This window comes from Carassius carassius, chromosome 38 (genome assembly GCF_963082965.1).
Source record: "Carassius carassius chromosome 38, fCarCar2.1, whole genome shotgun sequence".
Taxonomy (NCBI): Eukaryota; Metazoa; Chordata; class Actinopteri; order Cypriniformes; family Cyprinidae; genus Carassius; species Carassius carassius.
The window spans coordinates 2,372,223-2,397,785 of record NC_081792.1 but is presented as its reverse complement, the minus strand read 5'-3'; the positions used below and the strand labels follow the sequence as shown (position 1 = coordinate 2,397,785).

General features: G+C 41.3%; 4 protein-coding genes across 6 annotated transcripts in view; all 4 read right to left on the bottom strand.

Moving 5' to 3' along the window:
• zgc:77375 (uncharacterized protein LOC402927 homolog) overlaps positions 1-4,789 on the bottom strand; it is a 31,804-nt gene extending 27,015 nt beyond the window's left edge. Inside the window, exon 1 of one of the 2 annotated variants that reach the window (XM_059528925.1) lies at positions 4,448-4,789. In XM_059528925.1, the coding sequence (XP_059384908.1) occupies positions 4,448-4,708 (261 nt within the window). In that variant the 5' untranslated portion in view covers positions 4,709-4,789. Of the gene's footprint in view, positions 1-4,438 lie in introns of both variants that reach the window. The other variant, XM_059528924.1, reaches the window with a different exon arrangement.
• mkrn2 (makorin, ring finger protein, 2) overlaps positions 1-25,563 on the bottom strand; it is a 160,556-nt gene that overhangs the window by 100,349 nt on the left and 34,644 nt on the right. The gene's annotated exons all lie outside the window — the stretch shown is intronic.
• Positions 6,080-15,850, bottom strand: isy1 (ISY1 splicing factor homolog). The gene is made up of 11 exons (XM_059528681.1): positions 15,721-15,850; positions 15,349-15,371; positions 15,223-15,274; positions 15,005-15,070; positions 14,878-14,920; positions 14,677-14,789; positions 14,019-14,136; positions 13,682-13,804; positions 6,796-6,914; positions 6,618-6,704; positions 6,080-6,223 (listed from the first exon to the last, which is right to left on the bottom strand). The coding sequence occupies exons 1-11, from the start codon at positions 15,721-15,723 to the stop codon at positions 6,116-6,118; spliced, it is 855 nt and encodes a 284-aa protein (XP_059384664.1). The 5' UTR covers positions 15,724-15,850; the 3' UTR covers positions 6,080-6,115.
• Positions 21,098-23,937, bottom strand: cnbpb (CCHC-type zinc finger, nucleic acid binding protein b). 2 transcript variants are annotated; one of them, XM_059528918.1, is made up of 5 exons: positions 23,781-23,937; positions 22,558-22,682; positions 22,402-22,467; positions 21,541-21,739; positions 21,098-21,474 (listed from the first exon to the last, which is right to left on the bottom strand). In XM_059528918.1, exons 2-5 carry the CDS (start codon positions 22,658-22,660, stop codon positions 21,357-21,359), a joined length of 486 nt encoding a protein of 161 aa, XP_059384901.1. In that variant the 5' UTR covers positions 22,661-22,682; positions 23,781-23,937; the 3' UTR covers positions 21,098-21,356. The 2 variants fall into 2 exon arrangements, with proteins under 2 accessions (XP_059384901.1, XP_059384902.1); XM_059528919.1 differs by lacking the exon at positions 23,781-23,937 and adding an exon at positions 23,382-23,716.

The following is a 25,563-nucleotide window of genomic DNA, read 5'->3' as shown; positions in this document are numbered from 1 at the left end:
CTACTAGAGAGACTGGAAAACTGGGTCGGGCTTTCTGGGATGGTACTCAAATGGTTCAGGTCATACTTAGAAGGGAGAGGTTATTATGTGAGTCTAGGAGAGCATAAGTCTAAGTGGAAGTCCATGACATGTGGAGTCCAACAAGGGTCAATTCTTGCACCGCTCTTGTTTAGCCTGTATATGCTTCCACTAAGTCAAATAATGAGAAAGAACCAAATTGCCTTTCACAGCTATGCTGATGATACCCAGATTTACCTAGCTTTATCTCCAAATGACTACAGCCCAATTGACTCCCTCTGCTAATGCATTGATGAAATTAATGGTTGGATGTGCCAGAACTTTCTTCAGTTAAACAAGGAAAAAACTGAAGTCATTGCATTTGGAAACAAAGATGAAGTTCTCAAAGTGAATGCATACCTTGATTCTAGGGGTCAAACAACTAAAAATCAAGTCAGTAATCTTGATGTGATTCTGGAGACAGACCTTAGTTTCAGTAGTCATGTCAAAGCAGTAACTAAATCAGCATACTATCATCTAAAAACATTGCAAGAATTAGATTTTGTTTCCAGCCAAGACTTGGAGAAACTTGTTCATGCCTTCATCACCAGCAGGGTGGACTATTGTAATGGGCTCCTCACCGGCCTTCCCAAAAAGACCATTAGACAGCTGCAGCTCATCCAGAACGCTGCTGCCAGGATTCTGACTAGAACCAGAAAATCTGAGCATATCACACCAGTCCTCAGGTCCTTACACTGGCTTACAGTTACATTTAGGATTGATTTTAAAGTACTAAATATATTTCAGATATGCTCACTGAATATAAACCTAACAGAGCACTCAGATCACTAGGATCGAGTCAGTTAGAAATATCAAGGGTTCACACAAAACAAGGGGAGTCCTCCTTTAGTTACTATGCCGCCTGCAGTTGGAATCAGCTTCCAGAAGAGATCAGATGTGCTAAAACACTAGTCACATTTAAATCTAGACTTAAAACTCATCTGTTTAGCTGTGCATTTATTGAATGAGCACTGTGCGATGTCCAAACTGATTGCACTATATTTTCACTTTTTTTTTAGGTAAAATCATTACATAATATATAATATATATAAAAAAAATTTAATTTTAAAAGTTTTAAAATTGTTTGTATTACTCTTGTTATTTTTCTTCATTATTATTTTACTTTCTTTAATGTAAAGCACTTTGAATTACCATTGTGTACGAAATGTGCTATATAAATAAACTTGCCTGGCCAATGATTAATTTTTTAGGAATATTTTAAATAATTTTTCTTTCATTCTAAATTTTTTTTACACTTTTACATTTTATATATATATATATATATATATATATATATATATATATATATAGTGTTTTCTGCAAAATGTTAACTTTGCACACGTTATAAAACTGTGGCATTCAGGGCTGGATTGAGATTCATATATCAACAAAATTCATAATCATATTAGGGCTGTCAAAATGGCTGAAAAACTAAATTAGAATTTTGTACTTAAATATTATCAATATTCAAATTATATTCAAATTTAAAAGGCATACTTTTCAGTTAGGGGGGGGGGGGGGGGAATCGCTTTTGGCTTCTCTCCTGAGGCCAAAAGAGGAGGCATCGAGCTAAATATTAGTAATGCACGTTTCTGCAAAGCATTAGAATAACATGACTATCTTTGAAAAAGGTGCATAATGTTTAATGCGTTCTAATGTTTATAAACCATATATAATTAATAAAGCTGCTTAAAACAATTAGAAACTAATCAGCAACATGTATGTATGTATAGTTTGATATAAAGGACCAAAAACTAATCACAAAGAGTAATTTTTCATTTAAAAACACAAGATGCGGTGGGATGGGAGTCTCGAGACATGTTTTATTAAGTTGAACTTAATACTTTAAATATGAACTATAAACAGGGGAGTGCAACGGTGAGAGAGATATTCCTCTAGAAAATGTGATAAATATGCGTTCTGTGTGAACAGCTTGGTTTCAGTTTTGATGTAAACAACATCTTCTCTGCATCAATGTTCCCTTTTTCTGCACTGTTTTAAATGAACTGTGTAGCAGCACTGCATCTAGTGAATTCAACTGGATAAGCTAACAAAACATTCAAATGCAATGACACTTACATCATCATCACATCTTGTGTGCCACTGGCAGTCTGAAGCACATCTGAAATGTGGATTTTTATTTCAAATTCAATGAATATTCAAAATATATATATTTTTTTTTTACAGCCCTAAAACGTATAGATCTCATCTAGCACTTCGTCCAACAGGAAGTCGGCCATTCAGGGTTTTGTGAAAAGCACACGCGTTGGCATTTGCAATACTCCTTCTTGGATTTTCAACTGAAACTTGGTCAACATGACCTCAAGAAATAGGGGATGCAAAATTGCCAAGGGTTATTTGAGATCTCGAATTGTTTGGCCGTGGTGGTCAGGCAATGAATTTATGATGAGAAATGAGAAACAGAAAGTGTTTAATAACTTTTGCACACATTGTCAGATTTTGATCAAGCAGTTTGTTGTATTAGGGAGATCACCACAGATGTAATCATTAGGAGTCATAGTAACTTATATTCAAGTTATAGTGCCACCAACTGGCAGCAAGAAGTGTGTCATTTTTAAAATGCTTTGAAATCAGCCTGTAATTTTTCCTTGATTTTCTTCAAACTTCATCAGAATAATGTCAAAACATTACAGATGTAAAGCTGCGAAGGGATTCTTGATATCTTAAAAACTATTGACATGGCAACATGTCAAACTTGGATATTCTTTTCAGGTGTTTTTAAGGCACTTAAAGGTGCTCTAAGCGATGCCGGGAGTCGTAACTTCTTGTTGACGTTCAAATTGTTGTCAAACAAAACGGAGGCTAGCTAGACCCTCCCTCATCCTCATCCATGCACTAATCCCCCAAACCCCACCCCCAAATCTTTCTTGTCGGTTATTGGCTGGAACAGTTTGTTATGTTTTGTAGTGCGGGTGAGCCCAGTTTGTTTTTCTTGTTGTTTGTGGAGCCTGTGGTGTCTAGAGAGACCCTGTTCTTTTACAGTGTGTTCAGGGGACAAGCAGCTAGCGGATAGTGAGGAGATGTTTGCTGGATGTGACAAAAACGTTTTGGCCTAAAAAATGTGTGACATCACTTAGAGCACCTTTAACAGGCTTAGAATTTCATGATATTCCACACATCTATATTAATGATAGCAATCGGCCATCTCATTGGCTGGCGCTCACCTATCTTTATCTCGTTTTTGATTTCAGCGAATCAGTTCAAGACACACAACCTGGTAATATTCATGAACCCGGCTGCACATTAATTATTATTATTATTATCTTATCAGTAGTATTGTTAGTTTCTCCCAATTTTTTACAGGAACACTGAATGACTAATAAAAGCATCACCAGCCCTAAGTTCAGTCAAAATTACTAATTTGTATTCATACATGGTTAGCACGATTTAATTCTAATTACTAAACTTATATTATTAAATAATACTTGATTATCATGTTACACTGCTTTACTGACTGATGTTAAAAGTGCATTTTCAGATAATTAAAAAGCTGTCATTTTACAAACATTTTATATATATATATATATATATATATATATATATATATATCATACACATCATGAAATTCTATACAGTATTTTAATCTGGCGAGTAAAATAAAAAAAATGTACTGTCCAATGCCGATTCATCTGTCAAGGTGTCTGTAGAGGGTTGCAGAGGGTTTTTGTAAATGCATGTGCCTGTCCTGCCACCAGGTATTTGATTGTGCCAATGGGCTTGGGCCCGTCATCACTGTTTGAATATTAATAAAATATTGAAAATGAATATATTTTTTTGTATTTTAGCTATCAGAATATAATTTGTAATGTATCATAACAAAAAACTATTGACAGATCATGCAAGCATATGATTCTGCTTTTGCTCAGAGCTACAAAATGAACTGTACTAACTTTGTAGTTACACTGTAATGACATAAACAAGGGACAGGATCAAAATATAATGTTACACATTTAAAATGCAGTAATTGGGGATATTCTTAGATGTCAGGACACTGATTGTGAATCTAAAGCACTGCAGACCGTGTGAGTCTCAGTGTGACACGGATCAATAACTCCACAGTTGTACACTGTGTGAATTAAAGCCGAGAGGAACGACACGCTTTCAGCAGGACTCGAGAAATCACGCTCCACTAGTGAGGGAGCAAATACACACATTCATCAAGAACTTAGAGGGGGGAAATGAAAGAAAAAGAGTTCATCCTCAAGCGAGATCCTCCCTGTGGAATAACAATTAGGAAATGAAAAAGCCTACGGACACGGACTGACCAAGCATTACTGACAGTTAAACGCTCCTATTTTAAATGCACACTAACAATGGATCCAGCAAACATCACATGACGCTGATGTAGGAATGTAAACACGTCCTCTACCTTACTGCAGAGCCCGCGTCTCCCCAGCGTCGCGACGCGCTGCTGCCGCACATGTCGCGAGCCCGCACCGCTCGCCGACCTCAGCAACGCGTTCAGAAACATCTTCATTTCGATGCTACGCTTTTCTGGCCGGAGTCGACTGCGTCCAGTGTCTCCATGAAGCTTTGTAGCGGTGTAATGTGACGACAGAGAGGAGGTGGTCCGAGTCCAGCAGGAAACACAGCCCTCTCGCCGGCAAACGGGGAAATGAGACACCCCCATCCACACTGAACCAACCTCCCCTAGATAGACCACACTGCTGTTCACTTCGAGACGCTAGCCGTCTTACATTAAACTTCACATGGTGAAGGGCAATAGATGGTACCACAAAGATAAACGTCTTTTATTAAGAAAAACAGGGTGATTTGGAGGGGGAGGGTGTACTAATCGAAACAAACCCTACTACTGCGGCTGATGTGGAAGTAGGCTACCAGTGACGTCATCCGCACTAAAACACGTGATTATAAAATAATGAATCCCATAAATAAATAAAAAAGAAACAAAAAGAAAACACAAATCATAAGGTGAGGAAATGGTTTCTTGCTGTTACTTTAAACTTGCGTATTTATATTTATTTATTAATTGTTTTACACACCGAAAATATCAGCAACTATTAGAAACTACTACTACTAATGAGTTATTATAACTCATTAGTACTTTATATAGCCTAAAGATGAAGAACAAATGCTGTCTATATAAAGTCAATAACCACGGATAACATTGATGGACCGATAAGAGCCAAGCTTACTGAGGGCATCAATCAATCAATAAAATAAAATCAGAGATGCCTCCATGATGAACTTTGATTTTGTCTTATCACAAAAAAATTGAGCGGAAAACATGCCATTAATGTCTAATTTATACTGTTGTTTAAAATGTAAAAAAAAGTGAATTTGATCACAGAATTTTTGGGATAAAAAAAAAGACACAAAGCCTGTATTATATCACTTACACTGCAGGAGAAAGACACTTTGGCTGAACAAGGATATTAGATTTAGCTCTGATTGTGTAAATGTGACTGTGGTTTATCTGAGTGACTTCGGTCTGGCTGGTCACATGAACCAGATCGTCTCTCATCAGAGACTGGTTTGGACCTTAATCTAATGTTAGTACTTTCACATGCATTTACAAAAGAAGCACATTAACAGCATAGATATTGTAAAAAAAAATCATTTTACTTGTCCAAGAAGTGTAAGTGAACATGGTATAGAAAATATTTACAGAGATTGTTTGTCCTTTCACAGGTTGAACAAATGAAGGATGAACAAATTAAGTTGTTTTTCCATTTTCAAGAACCAATTAGCAAAAAAGAAAAAAAAGGGTTCATACTTAAATGTAACACACAATTTGACACGATCAGCATAACAACAATGTCAAAAGTATAGTCCAAATAGCACAGCTGTTACACATCTTATCAACTAGACGTTAACAACAGTTAATCTGCATCACACTGATCATCTCAAATTAATCTAGACAAATATTTTCATCTGTGTGTGCTGGTTTGAACACTAATGTTCAGAAGCATCTTCAGCCTCATCAATTCTGTTTCTAATACAGCACACACGTGATCAAATGATGGCAGAGCCGGCGCTCGTCTTGTGCTCAGCGTTGGCTCAGATTAAGATCCCACTATAGACCGAGCAGTGCTTTGGCCTCTTCACTCTGTGCCATCAAACTCTCGCTGGCGTATTTCTGCAGCAGCTCCATCTTCTTCCGTCTCACCAGGGCTTCCTCAATCTGTCAGCCACAAGAACATTATAAATTAAATTAACAGATTTTTACACATTTGAAATGTTGTTATTAATGATTTTGGTTCACCCAAAAACTAAAATTGTTATTTCAACACAAAATTCTCAACAGAGATTGCTTTTTTTCTGTTTTTAGTTCACAATCATCTCAGTCTCAAACTGGCCATGATTTGAAAGCTTTAGTGAAAAGTTTACTTAAGGTACATTTTTAGAGAATAAATGATTTTTTTAAAGGAAAAATGACTCGAAATATGGTGCATACATCATTTGGACTACTATTGGATTCTCATAAGATTCTTCTTTTGTATTTCCTGGATGTCACGTGGGTTTGGAAAGTAAATAATGTTTTTTTTTTTCTTTCATTTTGTCAAACTGAAACAAACCTCCTTCTGCGTGGGAACAGGAACATGAGAGATGAACGCCTGTGAACCATCTTCTCCCTCCATCTGTTCTCCCATTTCATCATCAGACTGCTCAAAATACATTACAAAATCAGACAAATGTAATAAATGTAGAGGCAGAAACTGAATTAAACAGAGCAGCACGGACGGAGAGGTTTACCTCTTCATCTCTGACAGCGTAAATATATTCCTCCTCCTCTTCCGTGTCTTTCACACCTCCACCAACGGCTAATCGAGCCTCTTTGTCTGCTTTCCATTTCTCAACAGCCTCTGCTATGACTGCCGGAACAGAAAACACAAATCAGGATTAATACTTGTGCATTATATGTAACTCAGAGTTAACATGTCTTACATGAGGGCAGAATCTCTCGCCGCTGTCATTTCCACAGGATGCACACACTCCTAACATCAAACACACACACACACACTTAATTCTGCGAGCGTGTGCTTCAGGTCACTGGACAGTCAGCTGCAGAGGGATGCTTCTGATGAGTCGCACAAAACCTGCTGCTGCACGTCTGGCATTGGCTTAACAGACTCAAATGGGAAACACATGTCAGGAAATGCTATCAGCACACAATGCCACAACTGTACCACAGCGTACATTCACACAATGCTGTGCTTCATCCGGATGATGCCAGTGTGTGAGTGTCTAGAACACCCTAAATCTGGTTTCAGAGGGATCTTGTGGTGGTTCGGTTCATCTGAAGGCACGAGGAGCCCAAAACACGTGCTGCTTCTGCTCTTGCTAATGGTCTTCAGCAAGAACTCAAGTTAAGTGAGTGATGCAGCTGATTTACTCCTGCCTTCAACACAAAATATTCATATGTAATGGCATAATAATAATAATAGTAGTACTACTAATAAAATCTACTTCCCTCTCAATCTATGGCCAGGTTTACATACAGTGTGTAAATATGCAGTCTTCCAAAGGTGTTCACATTAACATCCCAATTCATCATTTGTTGAGCTTTGATCACAATTAAATGATTTTACATTTTTATTACACACGTCATTTGGGTTTGATTCATTAATAAGCATTGCATAATCAATTTTATCCATGTCCTGACGGATGAATCCTGTGCTGTGGTGATTTCTGTATGAGTCAGATCCACGGACGTGAGAGAAACACTTTGTTAAAAAGTAACATAAAATAAATGAATAAAAACCGAGATCAAAAGCGCAGAATGAATCAGTTATGACATGCTGATTATACTGTTTTTGTCCCATGCTAGAAAAAGATTTTTGGACTATCAAATTACATATTATATAATAAACTGCATATATGTTACATGTTAACTTTGACAGCCCAGACACATACAGACAACCGGTCTGAAGAAAATTAATATACATTTCATTATGTTTCTGAAAGAAGTCTCTGCTGCTCAGCAAGGCTGCATTTATTTCTTGAAATATACAGTAAAAACAGCAATGTTGTGAAATATTACAATTTCAAATAATTGTTTTCTATGTGAATGTAATGTACAACAATCAAAGGTCACGTTATCCTTCAGAAACCATCATAACCCTCATCATCATTAATATTTCGGAGAAAACTGTGATGCATTTTATTTTTCAGAATTCACAGATGAATAGTTATTTTAAAAGAACAGCGTTTATTTAAACTAAAAATCTTTCATAGTGTCACAAACACGCCAGGTTCCTCCTCCACACAATCACGACGCACACCCTCACCTGATCCGCATCACCTTCATCCACCTCAGCACCACAAAAGCCACACACACGCACTCAGTCATTGTCCGGTCACGTTCGCGACAAGATCATTCCTGCGCTAACTATTAGGACTAACTCCTCTTTACCTTCTCTCCAAGGATAACCTCCGAAGTCTCTTCTTCCGTCTTCTCTCCAAGGATTACCTCCAAGATCCTCCCAAAGACCCCACGGTGCGTGTGTGTGGTACCCTCCTTCCCGGCACGGATCCCAGCACTCCTTACTTCCCGCTCCTCTGCTTGTGTCCATTTAATAAACTACATCTTTCATCTGTTACTCCTCTGTCTCCGAGTGATCCGTAACAGATGACCGGACCAGCACCGAGAGACACAAGCATGAGCCTCACGGATCCCTTCCAGGAATTAGTAGATGAACTCCGCCGTACACTTATGTCAGCACCTGCATCACCACCACCAGCGAGCACTTCCGCGGATCCTATCATCCCTCCTTCACCTGCCGTGCACGCCAGTCCCATGGCACGGCCAGCGCCCTACTCTGGTTCGGCGGAGGAATGCAGCGGATTCTTGCTTCAGTGTTCACTGGTGCTGGAGATGCAACCGCTCTCGTACCCTACGGATCGAGCCAAGGTAGCTTTCATTATCTCCCAGTTACAAGGCAAGGCTTTACAATGGGCAGACTCTCTCTGGACCCAGAATAATCCTGTAACCCAGTCATATTCTAGCTTCATCGAACACTTCCGGGAAGTTTTCGGCAAACCTGCCTGGGACTCCTCTATAGGTGAGAGATTATACAACTTGAAACAAGGGAATATGTCTGTCAATGATTATGCCTTGCAGTTCAGGACTCTGGCGGCCTCTAGTGGATGGAACGAACAGGCCCTTCTCACTACCTATCGCCAAGGATTGGAGCCCAGAGTGCGGTTGCATCTTGCTGCATACGAGGATACCATCGGCCTTGAGCGATTCATCCAGCTGTCCATCCGCTTCGCCACTCATATGCAGTCGTGCTTAGAAGAGCACCAGGGCCAGGCGCATTCCTCCTCTCCGCTCTGCCGTTCAGAGAACGTCAGCTCCCCAGAACCAGCCAGCAAGCCCATGGTCGTGGACTCCTACCGCCTCACTATGGCGGAGCGTCAAAGACGGCTGGCCCAGAATCTTTGTCTGTACTGTGCAGCTCCGGGGCATACCATAGCTGGGTGCCCCGTCTGTCCTCCTCGTCCCATGGTGAGTGCCATCCTTCCTTCACGATATTCTATGAAACCACTCACCACTGTTGTGACACTTACTGCGGCTGATGTGTCTCTTCCAGTTTCCGCACTCCTCGATTCTGTGCTACGCCCCCTTCAGTGATGTCTTCTGCCCGAAGCGGGCCTCCAAGCTGCCTCCACACCGGCCATGGGACTGTGCCATAGATCTGCTGCCGGGTGAACCAGTGCCTAGGGGACGGATCTATCCCCTATCCGTTCCCGAGGAGAAGGCCATGGAGGATTACATCAGGGAGGCGCTGGCTCAAGGATACATCCGCCCATCTACCTCCCCTGCTGCTTCGAGCTTCTTCTTCGTGGCCAAGAAGGATGGAGGTTTGCGGCCATGTATCGACTACAGAGCCCTGAATAAAATTACTCAGAAGTTTCGCTATCCTCTTCCCCTGGTCCCAGCGGCCCTAGAACATCTCCGTGGTGCCACTGTATTCTCCAAGTTGGACCTCCGCAGCGCGTATAACCTCATCCGGATACGCGAGGGGGACGAGTGGAAGACCGCCTTCATCACCCCTACTGGCCACTACGAGTACTGCGTGATGCCGTATGGGCTAGTAAACGCCCCCTCCGTATTCCAGGATTTCATGCATGAGGTGCTCCGGGATTTCCTCCATCAATTCGTCCTAGTGTATATCGATGACATCCTGATATATTCCCGGAGCCAGGCCGAACATCGACGCCACGTTGCGGAGGTCCTGCAACGCCTGAGGGACTTCCAGCTCTACCTAAAAGCAGAGAAGTGCTCATTCCATCAGCCCTCAGTGCAGTTCCTTGGCTATACCATCGACCGCAGTGGCATCCGGATGGACGAGGGGAAGGTAAGCGCCGTCCGGGATTGGCCCGTTCCTACCACCATCAAGGAACTACAGCGATTCCTGGGCTTCGCAAACTTCTACAGACAATTCATTCAGAACTTTAGTACCATCACCAGTCCTCTAACCAACCTCCTTCGTCAGAAGCCCAAGTCCCTGTCTTGGACTCCAGCCGCCACCGAAGCCTTCCAGGCCCTGAAGCTGGCCTTTATGACCGCCCCACTCCTCGTGCATCCTAACCCAGATTTACCATTCGCCTCTACCACCGGAGTGGGTGCGGTCCTGTCTCAGCAGCAGGGGACGCCCAGCCGCCTCCATCCATGTGCCTTCTTCTCCAGGAAGCTCAACCCGGCGGAGGTGAACTACGACATTGGCAACAGGGAGCTACTTGCCATCAAGCTTGCCCTGGAGGAGTGGAGACATTGGCTGGAGGGAGCCAAACACCCCTTTCAAGTTCTCACTGACCATAAAAACCTGGAATACCTTAGGGCAGCCAAGAGACTCAACCCCAGACAAGCTCGCTGGGCGCTATTCTTCACCCGCTTCCAGTTCTCCATCACGTACCGCCCTGGGGCAAAGAATGTCAAGGCCGATGCTCTGTCCAGATGTTACTCACCCGAAGAGAGGTCTGAGCCCTCTGAGAACCCCGAACCCATCCTCCCAGACAAAGTTATTGTTGCCCCTATCATTTGGTCTGCCAAAACCCTACCTCCAGCCGAAACTCCTGCCAACGCTCCGCCGGGTTGCCCACCAGGGCACCAGTACATCTCCAGGACACGTCGCACTCCTCTCATCCACGCCACCCATACATCACTTGGCACTGGTCACCCGGGGGTCAATGAAACCCTCTCGTTGCTACGGGAACGCTTCTGGTGGCCCAACATGGCCTCGGATGTCAGAAGGTACGTGAGTGGATGTAACAGCTGCGCCATGTCCAAGAGTCCTCGCCATCTACCATCTGGCAAACTCTATCCTCTGCCCGTCCCCAACCGCCCGTGGTCACACCTGGGAGTGGATTTTATGACCGACCTTCCTCCCTCTGACAATAACACATGTATTCTGATTGTTGTGGATAGATTTTCTAAAGCATGTCGTCTTCTTCCTCTGAAGGGTCTCCCCACTGCCATGGAAACGGCAGAACTGATGTTTAACCATGTCTTCAGGTACTTCGGCATCCCAGAGGACATAGTGTCGGATCGGGGCCCCCAATTCATCTCCCGGGTATGGAAAGCATTTCACTCCCTCCTAGGTGTGGCCATCAGCCTGTCCTCCGGCAACCACCCGCAGTCCAATGGGCAGACGGAAAGGAAGGTTCAGGAGATCGGACGCTTCCTCCGTACCTTCTGTCACGGCCACCAGAACTCCTGGAACCAATTCCTGGGGTGGGCCGAGTACGCACAGAACTCCCTCCGTCAACCCACCACCGGACTCACACCCTTCCAGTCCGTACTCGGCTACCAGCCACCCCTGTTTCCCTGGTCTGGAGAGCCCTCTGACATTTCCGTGGTCGACTATTGGTTCCGGGAGAGCGAGAGGGTCTGGGACGCGGCCCATCACCAACTTCTACGGGCGCTCCGTAGACGCAGGACGGCAGCCGACCTTCGCCGTTGCGAGGCCCCCCAGTACCAACCCGGTCAGAAGGTCTGGCTGTCTACCCGGGACATCCGCCTGCGTCTACCCTGCCGCAAGCTTAGTCCCAGATTCATTGGCCCGTTCACTATCACTCAGCAGATCAATCCGGTCACCTACAAACTGCAACTTCCTCCCGAGTACCGGATTCACCCCACATTCCATGTCTCACTCCTGAAACCTCACCATCCTTCTGTTCTTCCCTCCACAGAACCTGGCGAGACGGAAGCCCCCCCCTCCTCTCCTCCTAGATGACAGCGCAGCCTACTCGGTCAAGGACATCCTGGACTCCCGGCGGCGTGGTGGGCAGCTTGAGTATCTAGTGGACTGGGAAGGCTACGGTCCAGAGGAACGCTCCTGGGTCCCACGCAACGACATCTTGGACCCCTCCTTGCTGGATACCTTCCACTCAAGACACCCCAACCGACCAGCTCCCAGGGGTAGAGGACGCCCACCACGACGTCGGGGTCCCCGGCCCTCAGGAGCGGGCCCTGGGGAGGGGGGTACTGTCACAAACACGCCAGGTTCCTCCTCCACACAATCACGACGCACACCCTCACCTGACTACTAATCATCACCACCTGATCCGCATCACCTTCATCCACCTCAGCACCACAAAAGCCACACACACGCACTCAGTCATTGTCCGGTCACGTTCGCGACAGGATCATTCCTGCGCTAACTATTAGGACTAACTCCTCTTTACCTTCTCTCCAAGGATAACCTCCGAAGTCTCTTCTTCCGTCTTCTCTCCAAGGATTACCTCCAAGATCCTCCTAAAGACCCCACGGTGCGTGTGTGTGGTACCCTCCTTCCCGGCACGGATCCCAGCACTCCTTACTTCCCGCTCCTCTGCTTGTGTCCATTTAATAAACTACATCTTTCAACTGTTACTCCTCTGTCTCCGAGTGATCCGTAACACATAGCTTTATAAATGTCTTCACTGTCACAAACAATTTAATGTGCAAGTATTCTGTATACATATATACCCTAAACTTTTGAATGGCTGCATATATCACAGTTTCCACAAAAACACTGAGCAGCAAAACTGTTTTCAACATCGATAATAATCAGAAATGTTTCTTGAGCAGTAAATCGTCATATCAGAATGATTTCTGAAGATCATGTGACACTGAAGACTGGAGGAATGATACTGGAAATACAGCGGAGCATCACAGAAATACATTACACTTAACTAACAGAGATTCACACAGAAAACAGATGATTGAAATTGTAATATTATTCCACAATATTATTGTTTGTACTCCTTGGTGAGCTGAATGGATGTCTTTCAGAAACAAAAGAAATGTCATTTAAACGTTTGACAGGCAGTGTGTGTTTATCACATGCTCTGCTACCTGTTTTACTCGTTCTGTTCTGTTTTATTTTCATTTTTATTTGCTGATACTTTTGATGCTTTACTTTGACACATTCACTTCTGCTTTGTAATGTAGACGCACTAAATGACTACCAGTAATCTACCTTATGCTTAAAACTTGACATTGCTGTATTGCAGTATTGTTGTCTTGTATGCTAAATAAAGAAACATTACCATCTTGTAATATCAGCCCAATCAGGTACAAATCACTAACATCAGTATCGGTCAGCCTAGTCATGATAAACTGTGTTTCTGGTGTTCAGCTGATCTTGCCCACCTTGTTTCTCATATTCCTGCTCCAGCGGCACTAAAACACCGTCGTCCTCATCTCTATAACCATAATAGTCAGCATCTATTTCCTTCATCAGCTCAGCGCGGGTTTTTCTGGGTGCTGGCACAGCTGCAATGAGAAATCAAACAGATTCAGATGATCATGTCATACAGGATGCCCAAAACAAACATTTCTGGCCCAAGGAATCGAGCGCCAAGACATGCTGACATCAATAATTCACAGGAAGTCACAATGCTTTATTAAACCAGAGATATCATTAACCTCTCAGCTGGATCAAATCATCACACAAAGTTCAAATCTTGTGTTGTGTGACTGAACTCACGCTCTTTTTCGAACAGCTCTCGGACTCCCGGTAAGTCTTTGGCCGCACCGAAATACTTGTATCCTCTGTTTCCCGGCACCTCTTTACCCTCATGATCCAACATCTTCGGTCCCACTCTCTGTCAAACACAGACACAAACACCAAATACTGCTGCGACGCAAATACACTGCACAGTCTGGGACTCAAATATGGAAATAAAACAAAGATTATAAGATTTACAAATATATATATATATATATATATATATATATATATATATATATATATATATATAAAACAATGAAGAGATATTTCAGATATTTTACTATTGTTAAGCCACTAACCACATAATGTAAATGTGTGACATTGCTCGGGTTAACTCGAAAAAAACAAAACATAACACTGAAACATTCTTGTGTTCGTTCTCTGAGATTAGTTTAATATGTTAATGAAACTGGAAAAAGTGCAAAACATAACTACTTGCACCTCACTATAGATGCTGTAGAAACACTATAAAAAGTGTGTTTGCACACACACACTGATTCTGATAAAACACAATGACAGATCAGTCATTTATTTGATTTAATACAGCATCCATATGCATTAAATGTAGTATGATTAGAGATGAAACAGACAAACAAATGCACTATCAATCATAGCTCAGCACTGATATTCTTACCCTATAGTCCGGGCCTCCCAGCTCCTTGATCCGCACTTCCCAGTGGCCTTTCTCTCGGAGCAGTTTGTTGATTTCATCATTCAAATCACGAATCTTAAACTCCCCCAAACCAGCTGAGGAAGACAGACAGGGGTTCACTCAGCAAACACCACATGGACATTCAATCTTGACACACATATATACATATATATATATTCTCACCGTTCTGAATCTGGGCGACTTTCTTTGAAATCTCACTGATAATCTAGAAGTGTATGAAAGATGTTTGTGAGTTAATATGCATGTAAGCGATATCTATCAGAAGCAGCGCTAGTGTGTGATTCCTGACCTGTCTCCTCCACTTCTCTGCTTTGGGTAACTCGTTACACTCTGAAGCAAGGAAAGGTCTTCTCTCCTGTGAAAGTGTCATATGATCAGGTGAACACAGAAACAGATCTCTCATCACATCAGTGTTAGACGATAAAGTGTCATATGATCAGATGAAGATCAGAGATGTACAGAGATGCTCTCAATCATCACATCAGTGTTTAGATGATAAAGTCTCACTTTAATCTTTCCCTCTTCGAGCTGGGCTTGACGAAACCTGGCCAGAGCCGTCCTGAAAAGTAAAGAGACAGCATTGCTAGAGATCTTGCAGATCACACCAGAGAAATATAGAGAGAAAACACTTACATGGCCTTCTCTGCGTTTCGAGCCTAAAAACAAATAACAATAGTTAATTAAAGCATGTTGTGTTTAAGTGCTCACATGTAACGCTATGGTATAACATTACATATCTATTCTTATGAAAATGTAACTCTCAAACTTCAGAGTCTTCTAAGTATCCGATTAGAGGATACGTCATGTAACGTTGTGTTTATTATTAAATCTGTTTATTTGAAAACTTCCGTTAACGGTGAAATTACTCCGCTCTTGAGATTCGCTTCTTATTACAGAAGATTCATTCATTTTCAGACAAAAGCGACGTGATTACTTTTATAAATGTACACCAATACAAATATGATCATTCAAAATCCACTAACTAAAGAAGAATATATATTTTACCATGTTTGTAGTTCAGACGTTCAATCCTGCGTGAGACCAACGGTGAGCACAGCACGACGCGTGGATATGACGTATGCACAACTTCCGGCGCGCCAAGCGATGACAAATCACACAAACGCTTGATAAGGAGGAATGTCGCATGTGGGTTTATTTACTTATTTATTTTTATTTCTTAGTATACTCACGATGTTAACTAGAAAGTACTTTGAAAGACCTCTGGAAATGATCACGAGGTCATGAGTAAACGCAAACATGTTTTTCAAAAGGCGTCTTAGGACCATCTACCGGTGAGAGATAAAACTGCACTTCAAAAGGCCTTCTTTAACTCATTAATATTACGATTGACAAAAAAATAAACGCAAAGCCTTGTTCAAAGATAAACCATTTTCTGTAGTTCAGATTTTTTCAGTGAACTAGCATTTCCTTAATTTTTCTATGATATAAGATTGAAGTCAGAATTTTCCGTTCGCTACATGTGTATCTTACAAGAAACTGAAGCACACTGCCTCCACAGATGAGTATAAACAGCATCTTGTAATCTTCCTCTCTATCTGTTTCTGCTGACAGGGCAGCTGGACTCGTTCTGCTCATTTTAACAGGGATTTTAGAGCTTCTTGAGGGAAAGCTGAACTGTGACTTCATGCTCTAAACTCCTAGTGTCTGTACTAACTCGTGCCATCATCAAACACTGAAACATGTTCCTGCGTTGACACACTTATGGGGAAACTCCTGTTTACTCTGACACTGAAGCCTGGTTTGTTCATGTTCGTGTAGCTGCGCAAACCAATGGAGCTTAAACATGCCAGAAGGAGAGGAGTTGACCTCTATATGTGTCAGTCAAGTGAGTGTCCTAATAACTGTAAAGACTGCTCTCCAGTCTGTTTAGAGCAGAAGCAGGGGCGTCACTAGGCCCTTTTTAGGGGGACTTCTGCCCAGCCCCCCTAAAAAAATATTTGATTAATACATTTTTGATCGCTTCAGTCCCCTTTAAAAAAAACTCATTTGAAACGGCGGCAAGCTGTGTCAAGTTTCGGCTCCTCCCCTTATCTGAGTCTGCTTGGATTTAGCGCATTTTCCAATCTGGCGCCGAGCAGAGCGAACACCAGAGAGCACAAGGTGTGTGTCGTGTGTGCGTGCATTTACTGATAGATTGCTAATGCTATGATATTACATCTGCATCGGTGCAGTTCTTTGTCATAAATGTATTGCAGTTTACATAATGTAATGTTACTGGAGCAACACGGGACGGCTCGGTTTCTCATCCAATACCAATACGTTTCGCTGCGTTCACCTTCAGCCCTTGTGTGATAGTTGTTTTTTATTCCTACAAAAATGAAGTGATTAACAAACCCAAGAAAACATACTTTAGATTCAGAAAACGATCATGATTTATTTTCATTTACTTTTTAAAATTACAGACATATTATTATGTATTTTGACATTACATTATGCAGCCATGCACAGAAATGATTAAAGACACACATCATTGTCTGAAAGCACTAGATGTTTTGTATTATTAAATATAGTTTTGTATTAAGTAATAATGAATCAGGAGGAGTGTCATGATACGTAAATTAGAGTAAGCGTAGAGTAAAGGGATTTTTGATTTTCTTGATTTATACTAGATTTGTACTTGATTTATAGAAGTGGCAAATTGATAATTCATGTTGTTATTTTTAATAAATAGAAATAAATATAGAGCAGATTAATCATATTGCCAATAGACAATTACATTAATACATGGTTTGTCTATATTCTTAATGAAATTAAGTTTGGTTAGTTAAAATACTTAAAATGACATCAATTTTCATGGGGTGACTTTATGAATATCCAACCATATTGTTGATTATAAAGGCTAAAAAGCTAAAAAAACAAAATAATTTATATTTCATTGTAGATGGATATACGAAATGTTTTCTTGTCGTGCGGGAGTAGGTCTGCAAATGAGCAACAGTCAGGTGAGAATAGGACGTAGACAGCCTCTCACACACACAATACCACTGTGTTCCCAAGATTCATTTCAGTCATTGAACCCTGACATTGTTTTAATTGTCTGCCAATTTCCCTGTACATTTTATAAGAAAAAGCAGTGGTATCGTCAAAGGGAAAAATTCCTATCTGAGGTTTGTATGTGAGCATAGAAATGCAAACAGTAAAATGTTGTGTTTGTACTGGAAACATGTGTGCGTGTGTTTGTACAGTGAATGAATCAGGAGGTCTTCATTGTAAAAAAAAATAAAAAATTGACATTCCCTATTTTCTAGTGGTCACATCCAATAAATATTTTTTTATTACAGTGTTGTATATGGCTCAGTCAGTACTCCTACCCCCATATATGAAATACAGGGAATACAATGGAATAGTGGATTGCAGTAAGGTTAGTAGCATACCACCCTACCCTAATAGTCAAATAATATTTTTTTAATCATACCCTTATTTGGGGCTGAGCCCCCCTAAAATCAAAATCCTAGAATCGCCCCTGAGCAGAAGTAATCACCATCTAACACTTCCCAGTCCTGATGGTGAGCAGGGCCCGTTTCAGGCTCACAGAAGCCCTCAGCACAAGTGCTCCAGGTCTGGGCTAATAGCACGCCGCTACTGGATGCATTCCCCATAAGTGTGTTAAATGCAACGGGGGAGAAAGTTGGATAGGGAATGCTCTGGTTACTAACAAGACCTCGGTTCCCTGAGATAAGGGAATGAGTCGTGCTATAAGACTGCACTTGAATCAATGACTGTCGCTTCAGTCGAAAGATCCTGACGACTCTTATAGAGGTCAACTCCTCTCCTTCTGGCATGTTTAAGCTCCATTGGTTTGCGCAGCTACACGAACATGAACAAACCAGGCTTCAGTGTCAGAGTAAACAGGGGTTTCCCCATAAGTGTGTCAACTCAGCGCTCAGTCCCTCATCTCAGGGAACCAAGGCGTTTTGCCTTGAGGGTTTGTTGAAGAGCATCACCTGAACTTTCCATGTGTTTGGTAACAATTCTCAACTGGGTTGCCAATCTTTTACACTTAATGCATTTTACAATTCACAGTTTCTCTTAGAAGTCATGTTTCAAGCAGTAAACTCCACTGCGACTGGGGTCTTGGTTATGTTTGGTGCTTCCTTTAACCTCTTCAGCTCTGCAGCCTCAGTTGAACCCACGTGTGAGTCAAATATTGCATCATCGTAATAATTATGTAGAAATCTGTGGAGCACAAAACTAGACATGGTATCTTTTAAAAGCTCTGAACCTCAGCTTTCATAAAAACCCAATCACTTTTGCATTTATGTTACGTGAAAGAACATTATAAGGTCTGAATCTGAATGTGTAGCTTCTAGCCTCAAATGGTAAATCAGCTAATTCTTTCCTTTCACGTGTCTGTGAGCATGCATGAACAAACGACACTGTAATATCTCTCACATGTGCAAATCAAAACATGCAGCCAAAAACTTGTATTCTCTTAGTTTGGATTATATGTGTTTATCATAAAATTGTGAATATATATACAATATAATATATGCAATATTCCACCACTGTGTTAAAATTCAGGGTTTTCTGTAAATTGAGACAATTCATCTAATTTTTCTCCAGCTTTTTTTAAGTTCAGTCTTTAACTGCAATGAATGAGTGTAGAATATAGTAGTCCCCTCATCATTTCAAATGAGGTCAAAACACTCATCACGAGACTTTACCACTAAGTCAAAGACGATGATCATCAACTCAAATAAGACAAATCTGCTGACAGGAGTTTGCCTGGACACATGTGATAGTGCATGACTCTCATGAATCCTTCACGGAGAGCCAAACAGAAATGCACTGAATCATTCAGCTCTCCACAGCTGAAAAACTGAGCTACTGCTCTCCAGTTACACTGAAGCTATGCTTAGCTTTGCTCTTATTGATCCATGGTAACCCGATAGCACTTCATACCCCCCTGACATTACTTCACCCTCTCATTTGGCTTCAAGAGACCTAAAAATAAAGTTTCTATATACTCTTATGAGTCACATGACATCAGCAGCAAAATTTAGCCCTGCTTCGGTTTCATTATATTGCTTTTCGTAATACCATACATTAGTGTTTGTACAAACAAGGAATGTAACTTCAAGTAAAATGTGCTGTTTATAGTGTGTCTTTGAATAATTTATTGATGCAATTCATTCCTTAAGTTAGGGTTCATCAGACACCTGGCAGACCAGCTGTTGCACGGAGCTATAACCTCACACTTCGGCTCTGAATAGACACCATAATAAACTAAACTGGGCATTCACTCGTCTATCAGAGGGCTTTTAATGTGCCAACAGAAACACAGAGGTGCGTTTATACAGATGTCAACAACTGTTACAAGGTCGTCTTCTGCTGCACACCAGAGATTGCATTTTTTTATAATTTACTAATTATTTAATAGTTATTTATACTTTTTTTTATTTTTTAAATTAAGTCATTTTAGAAAATACCTTTAACTAAAATATATATATATATATAAAATAAATCATGCTATGAGATCTGACACGCATAGTATATGGATGAGCATTCAGTTTGCAAGGCTCACTCACAAAAATTAGATATATGTCCAAAATGTGCAAGATACCATCTATAAACCAAAACAATCAGGAAAAATGTGTGTATTCCTGTGATGAAACAGTAACAGGACACCACTCAGAAAAGAAACGCCAGTCTTTAACCCCTTCCTCCTCCAGATTTATTGATAGTTTAAAATTACATTTCTATGTCCTAGAACTTCAATTGCATTTACCTTCAGACTTAAAAACAGAGTACAAGCAAATGATAGTTTTTTATATTATTATTATTTTTAGAGTAGTCTAAGTGATATTGTACAAAAATAACATTTTGATTTCTGTGAAAACATTCACCTTTCTTACGACTCCTAATCTGTTTTATGACCTTTTTTTGTGTTTTTCTTCTTTTATTGTTATTTCATTGAAGTTTCCACCTTGGGTAGAGCGACCTGAACTCCATCCGTCCGTATCGCTTGGGATCATGAACTAGGTTTTCGACATCGCGGCTGTCTCGAAATCATCAAAAACAGCCCACGTTTTACAGAGGATGTCATTTTCTGAAACTATTATTACTCAAGGTTTCCAGAATATGCTATAAAGTTGTTTGCGTTACATTACAGGTTTTGTATTTTGTTGTTTTCTCCACATAGCTGCGTGCTGCAGGTTGGGCCTGGATAGACCCGACCGTATGTGTCCTGTGCTGCTTTTCCAGGTCAATCACTCGTAGGCTACCTCAGTCTCACCTCTAAAACAAAAAATGCAAATCATTAAGAAGCGAGTGCTTCCCTGATCTCTGTATGGTTCTTTTTCACCATGTTTTTTTTTCTCTCCGAGGTCAAACGCTTGACAAACGCTCTTCCACTCAACACCTGTTCACCAGTGGCATGGAAAGGGGGTTCTTTAACAAAGCATTATACATAACACCTCTACCAAACTAAACATAAACATTTTTTGTATTAAATGCAGAAAGTGGAAAGTGTTTTTTCCACCCCTTTCCTCCTTTTACATGTCAAGAGCTCACTGGCCTGGGAATAGCCTCTATCTGCCAACCGTTGGCCAGTGAAGAGGATTCAGAGAAAATAATACAACCATCAATCAGAAAAAGGAGGGGCGAACAAGGAGACGGGACTAAGCGGTGGCCTCGATGGTGCACTCTTTGGCCACATGACCAGATTTTCCGCAGTTGTAGCAGTTGACTTCGCTGGCCTTGCTGCACTGTACGGCGACGTGTCCGATCTCTCCGCACCTGAGGAGCACAAGCACAAATCAGGCCCAGCGGTTCACCACCCGGCTCGTTCGGATCGGTCCTCACCTGTAGCACTTGACTTTCTCACAGCCCTTCTGGATGTGTCCGAAGCCGCCGCAGGAGTAGCACTTCTGCTCGTTGGCGTGGTCGCAGTCGCGTGCCATGTGTCCAGCTTTACCACAGTTGTAGCACACCTGCTCACGCTCCTTCTTGGGCTCCTTGCAGTCCCTGGAGATGTGGCCGCCCCTGCCACAGTTGTAGCACGCTGCAAAACACGCGCCAACGCATTCAGAAAAACTGATCCAGCATTCTCCTATTCTTCAAACAATGAGGAACACTGAATTAAATCTGAAATTTGGAAGTGGAAAGACATGAAATGGTATTTTCTGGTAAGACATCCCAATAATCTGATTTACTTTGAAAAGAAATGGTCTTTTTACGGCGTGAGAAAGAAATGCACCATGTCGACTGACCCAGTGCTGAATGGACTCACTGAGCAGGGGCTTACTTGAATTTCACTTGTCAGCATTCAAACTGTACAAATCTGAAGTTGTAGATGCAAAAGATTACTGGAGTACATATAAAAAAAATAAAAATCAAAATGTCATCTTTAATTCCATGTGTTCTTTCTACTTTGTGAAATTTACTAGCAATCTTACCAAAAATAGTTTTAATGACCCTGTCAAAAAATTATAGCATATTAACACCACTGAACTGTTTAAAATGAACCAAATAATGTTTAATTCAATGTGCCAATTGGAATTATTTTTCAAAATTTACTAGCTGACTAAAAATGGTTTCTATTCCATAAAAAAAAACTAAAAAAAAACAATGACTCCCTGATAAGCAAAATGTCTACATTCAAAACATCTCACAAAGATGTAACAATGAATAAGAGCCCATTTTTTTTACATTTCATGTCCTTACCATCCTCAGTCCTCTCACAGTCCCTCGCAACGTGGCCCGGTTCTCCACAGCGATAGCAGAAAAGATCTAGTGTAGGGCAGGAGAAACACAGTATTTACCAAATCAGCTCGGGAAATACCTGTGTGTTAAGATCAGTTAAGAGCGAGCGGCTCTCACCTTTCCCTCTGCCACGGCCCTTCCCACGGCCACGGCCAGCGTTCGGACAGTTCTTGATCCAGTGGCCCGTACGGCCGCAACCAAAACACTCGCTGCTGCTCATAGCCTCTGACTGCACCCTACAACTGAAGGAGAGAGCAGAGGTCAGAGGTCAAGATTAAACCTGATGGGGAGAAAACAGCTACGCTTTGAGTGAAGCACACTCAGAGTTGTGTCAGATGTTCAATGAACACATGAAAATATTCACTGGACTCGCAAGGCATTAGGGAAAACACTACATGAGCCAATTTTACTGAAACCAGTTGTAAACCAGTTCATAAGCCATTATAATTTGCATTAACTTTAAATGAATGTACATGAATAAAAAAAGATTTGCAGTTTTCAATAAAATGCCATTTACAAAATAACTCGTTTCATGATACAGTTCTGCTGACTAAAGTCTTAAAAATACGTTTTATTTGTTAACATTAAGAGTAATTCTTTTTTTCTCTGTCTGATGAGTTCTGGACTCGAGATCCGCTCGATTGAACCGATTCAAGATTCGAAACGAATCGTTCGCCAATTGGACTTCGCTACAACTGTCACAACTCACGTAAAAACACGTGGTGCGTTTATACATAAACTACTTAAACATGACAAAACCTGCCAACCCTTTGGAGCAAAACGCTTAAACCCGATGCTGTTCGAGGGGAAAGTTGGGAACGATGCCAGAAAATCGTACAAATCGAGAATCAAAAGTTGGTTGTGTGGAGAAAAATGCTGCCTATGTGTACTGTGTAAACAACACCGATATGAAGCAGAGTCGCTACAGTATCTGCACTTACACGCAGAGAGCGAAACACGATGATGAAGATCAGCAGTAATCTTCAGGGCTGATCTGTGGCCCACAGACCCTCTGTCTCACTCTCAGAGAGACCATCCAGTCCCACGGAGACATTATATCTATCCTTCAGCTACCTTCAAACATCATCATCCCCGCGATACAGCGATCATCCGCCGCAGCGGCTCGACTCTCCGCTCGCAGCCTGTCGCAGCAGGCCAAAGTGCGCGGCAGAAAATATCACTTCTGTCCCTTTCTGGACGCGTTCAACCGCAACGATTCGCCTTAAAAACACAGCTCTGGCATTTCACGAAAGCGGAGACACTCTCCGAGCGCGCGACGGTGTCACAACACGGTGTGCATCGAGTTAAATGTGGTATTTTCGTCCTTTAAGGGAACTCACCTCGGCGACGTGACTCGTTGCTGTTTATTTTCGGTTCCTCCTCTCTGCGCTGCGCCACACGCGGTTTGCGCACGGCACGCTCGCGCTGACTCCTGTGGCCCCGCCCACCGCGCTCTGCGCACGGCACTGTGGGCTGCAGTGACTGATGGAGACACACGGGGCCACACACACACACACACACACACACACACACACACATCTATATATGTAGATATACAGAGCTGGGTATTACTGATTACATGTACTCTTCAGGAATCGGCTAAAACACATCTCTTACATCTTTATTTGACACTCTAACACTCTCTATTCTAATTCTATTCTTTTCTAAAAATACAAATAAAAACACTTTAGTTTACAGTTTAGACTTGCACTATATTCATTTGCTGCTTGTTTTCTCTTGCTTCTCTAATCTTTTTGTATTCTATCTGTTTTCTTTTTATTTATTATATGATTTAAAAAGTAAAGCTAACTTAGACTTCTTATAGCACTTGTATACCCGTGCTCTTTTGTTGTTTTCGATTGCTTCTCTTGTCTATTTGGATAAAAGCTCTGCTAAATGAATAACATGTCAATGTAAATGTAATTTGGATTACGATCCACATGTGCATGTACACGGTGGTTAATAATCACATGACATGCAGGTAAACAAATACAATATGTATTTTGATTGATGCTATTTTAAAAAGATTTATTTTAAAGTGACATTTTTATGTTTGCATTAATTATGAGCTTTTTATTAAATTCCTGAATGCCCTGCCGTTCCTTCATGAACACATAATGTAATGTTTAACCCATGTTGTTACTAACCATCAATGGAATAGATTTTCTTTATTCTTTGCATTTTGATATCAATATGATACAGAATTATCCTATTTAAATCAGCGTGATAAGTTATTTCAAAAGTATTCTTAAAGTAAACATAAATTAGTTTTTGTCATGTAATTTAAGTATGTCATGTAAGTAAAGGATTATCATTTTGTGTGCACAATAGGCAAGTTGTGTTTCTGAGGATTCATTTTATTATTGAACAACTGCAGTGTTCTTGGTCAATCCAAAATGTTAATAAACATCAAACCTGAATATTTAAGGAAGTTAAAGTGAGGTTTGGGCCATGTATGCACAATTATTGGGCAACTATTAGTGTGCAGAAATATTATGCAACTAAATGAAAAACAGACATTTCCCCATCATGTTTATTTTTATCATTTAACTCAATTTACAAATACACATTTCTGACATTTAAAATGACAACAATAATAAATCGGTGACACACCACCCCTTCGGTTGATGGAGTCTGTGTGCAGCAGAGGTGCACTGTTTCCTTTACCGTTAATCTGCTGTTTAAGAAGGGTGTAGGTCTGGTGAGGAAGATCCATGCCGTGATCCTTTCATCTTTAAGGCCTTTACTGGCCAGCCACGCACTGGAGGACTTCGATGCATTGTCCCGCATATAAATCATGGTCTTCTTGAAAGACGCAGACTTTTTCATGTACCACTGCATTTTATTTTCTCAACCTTTTGACTGTTTGCAGCAAAACATTTGATGGTTCTGTGATCAATTTTTGACTTTTCAGAGTCAGTTAAATCTCTTTTTTTGGCCCATTGTGCCCCGAGGAACAAGAGTAGCCACACTCTCCCTCATTACACAAATACACATCACCTGATAGCTTAAATCCAATGCGCATTCACATTTATACAGCTTGGAAAATATGCCTAAAAAATGATGATAACTTATGTTTGGAAGATTACCCATGAACACTCTCCTCCTTGGTGTAAAAATGTC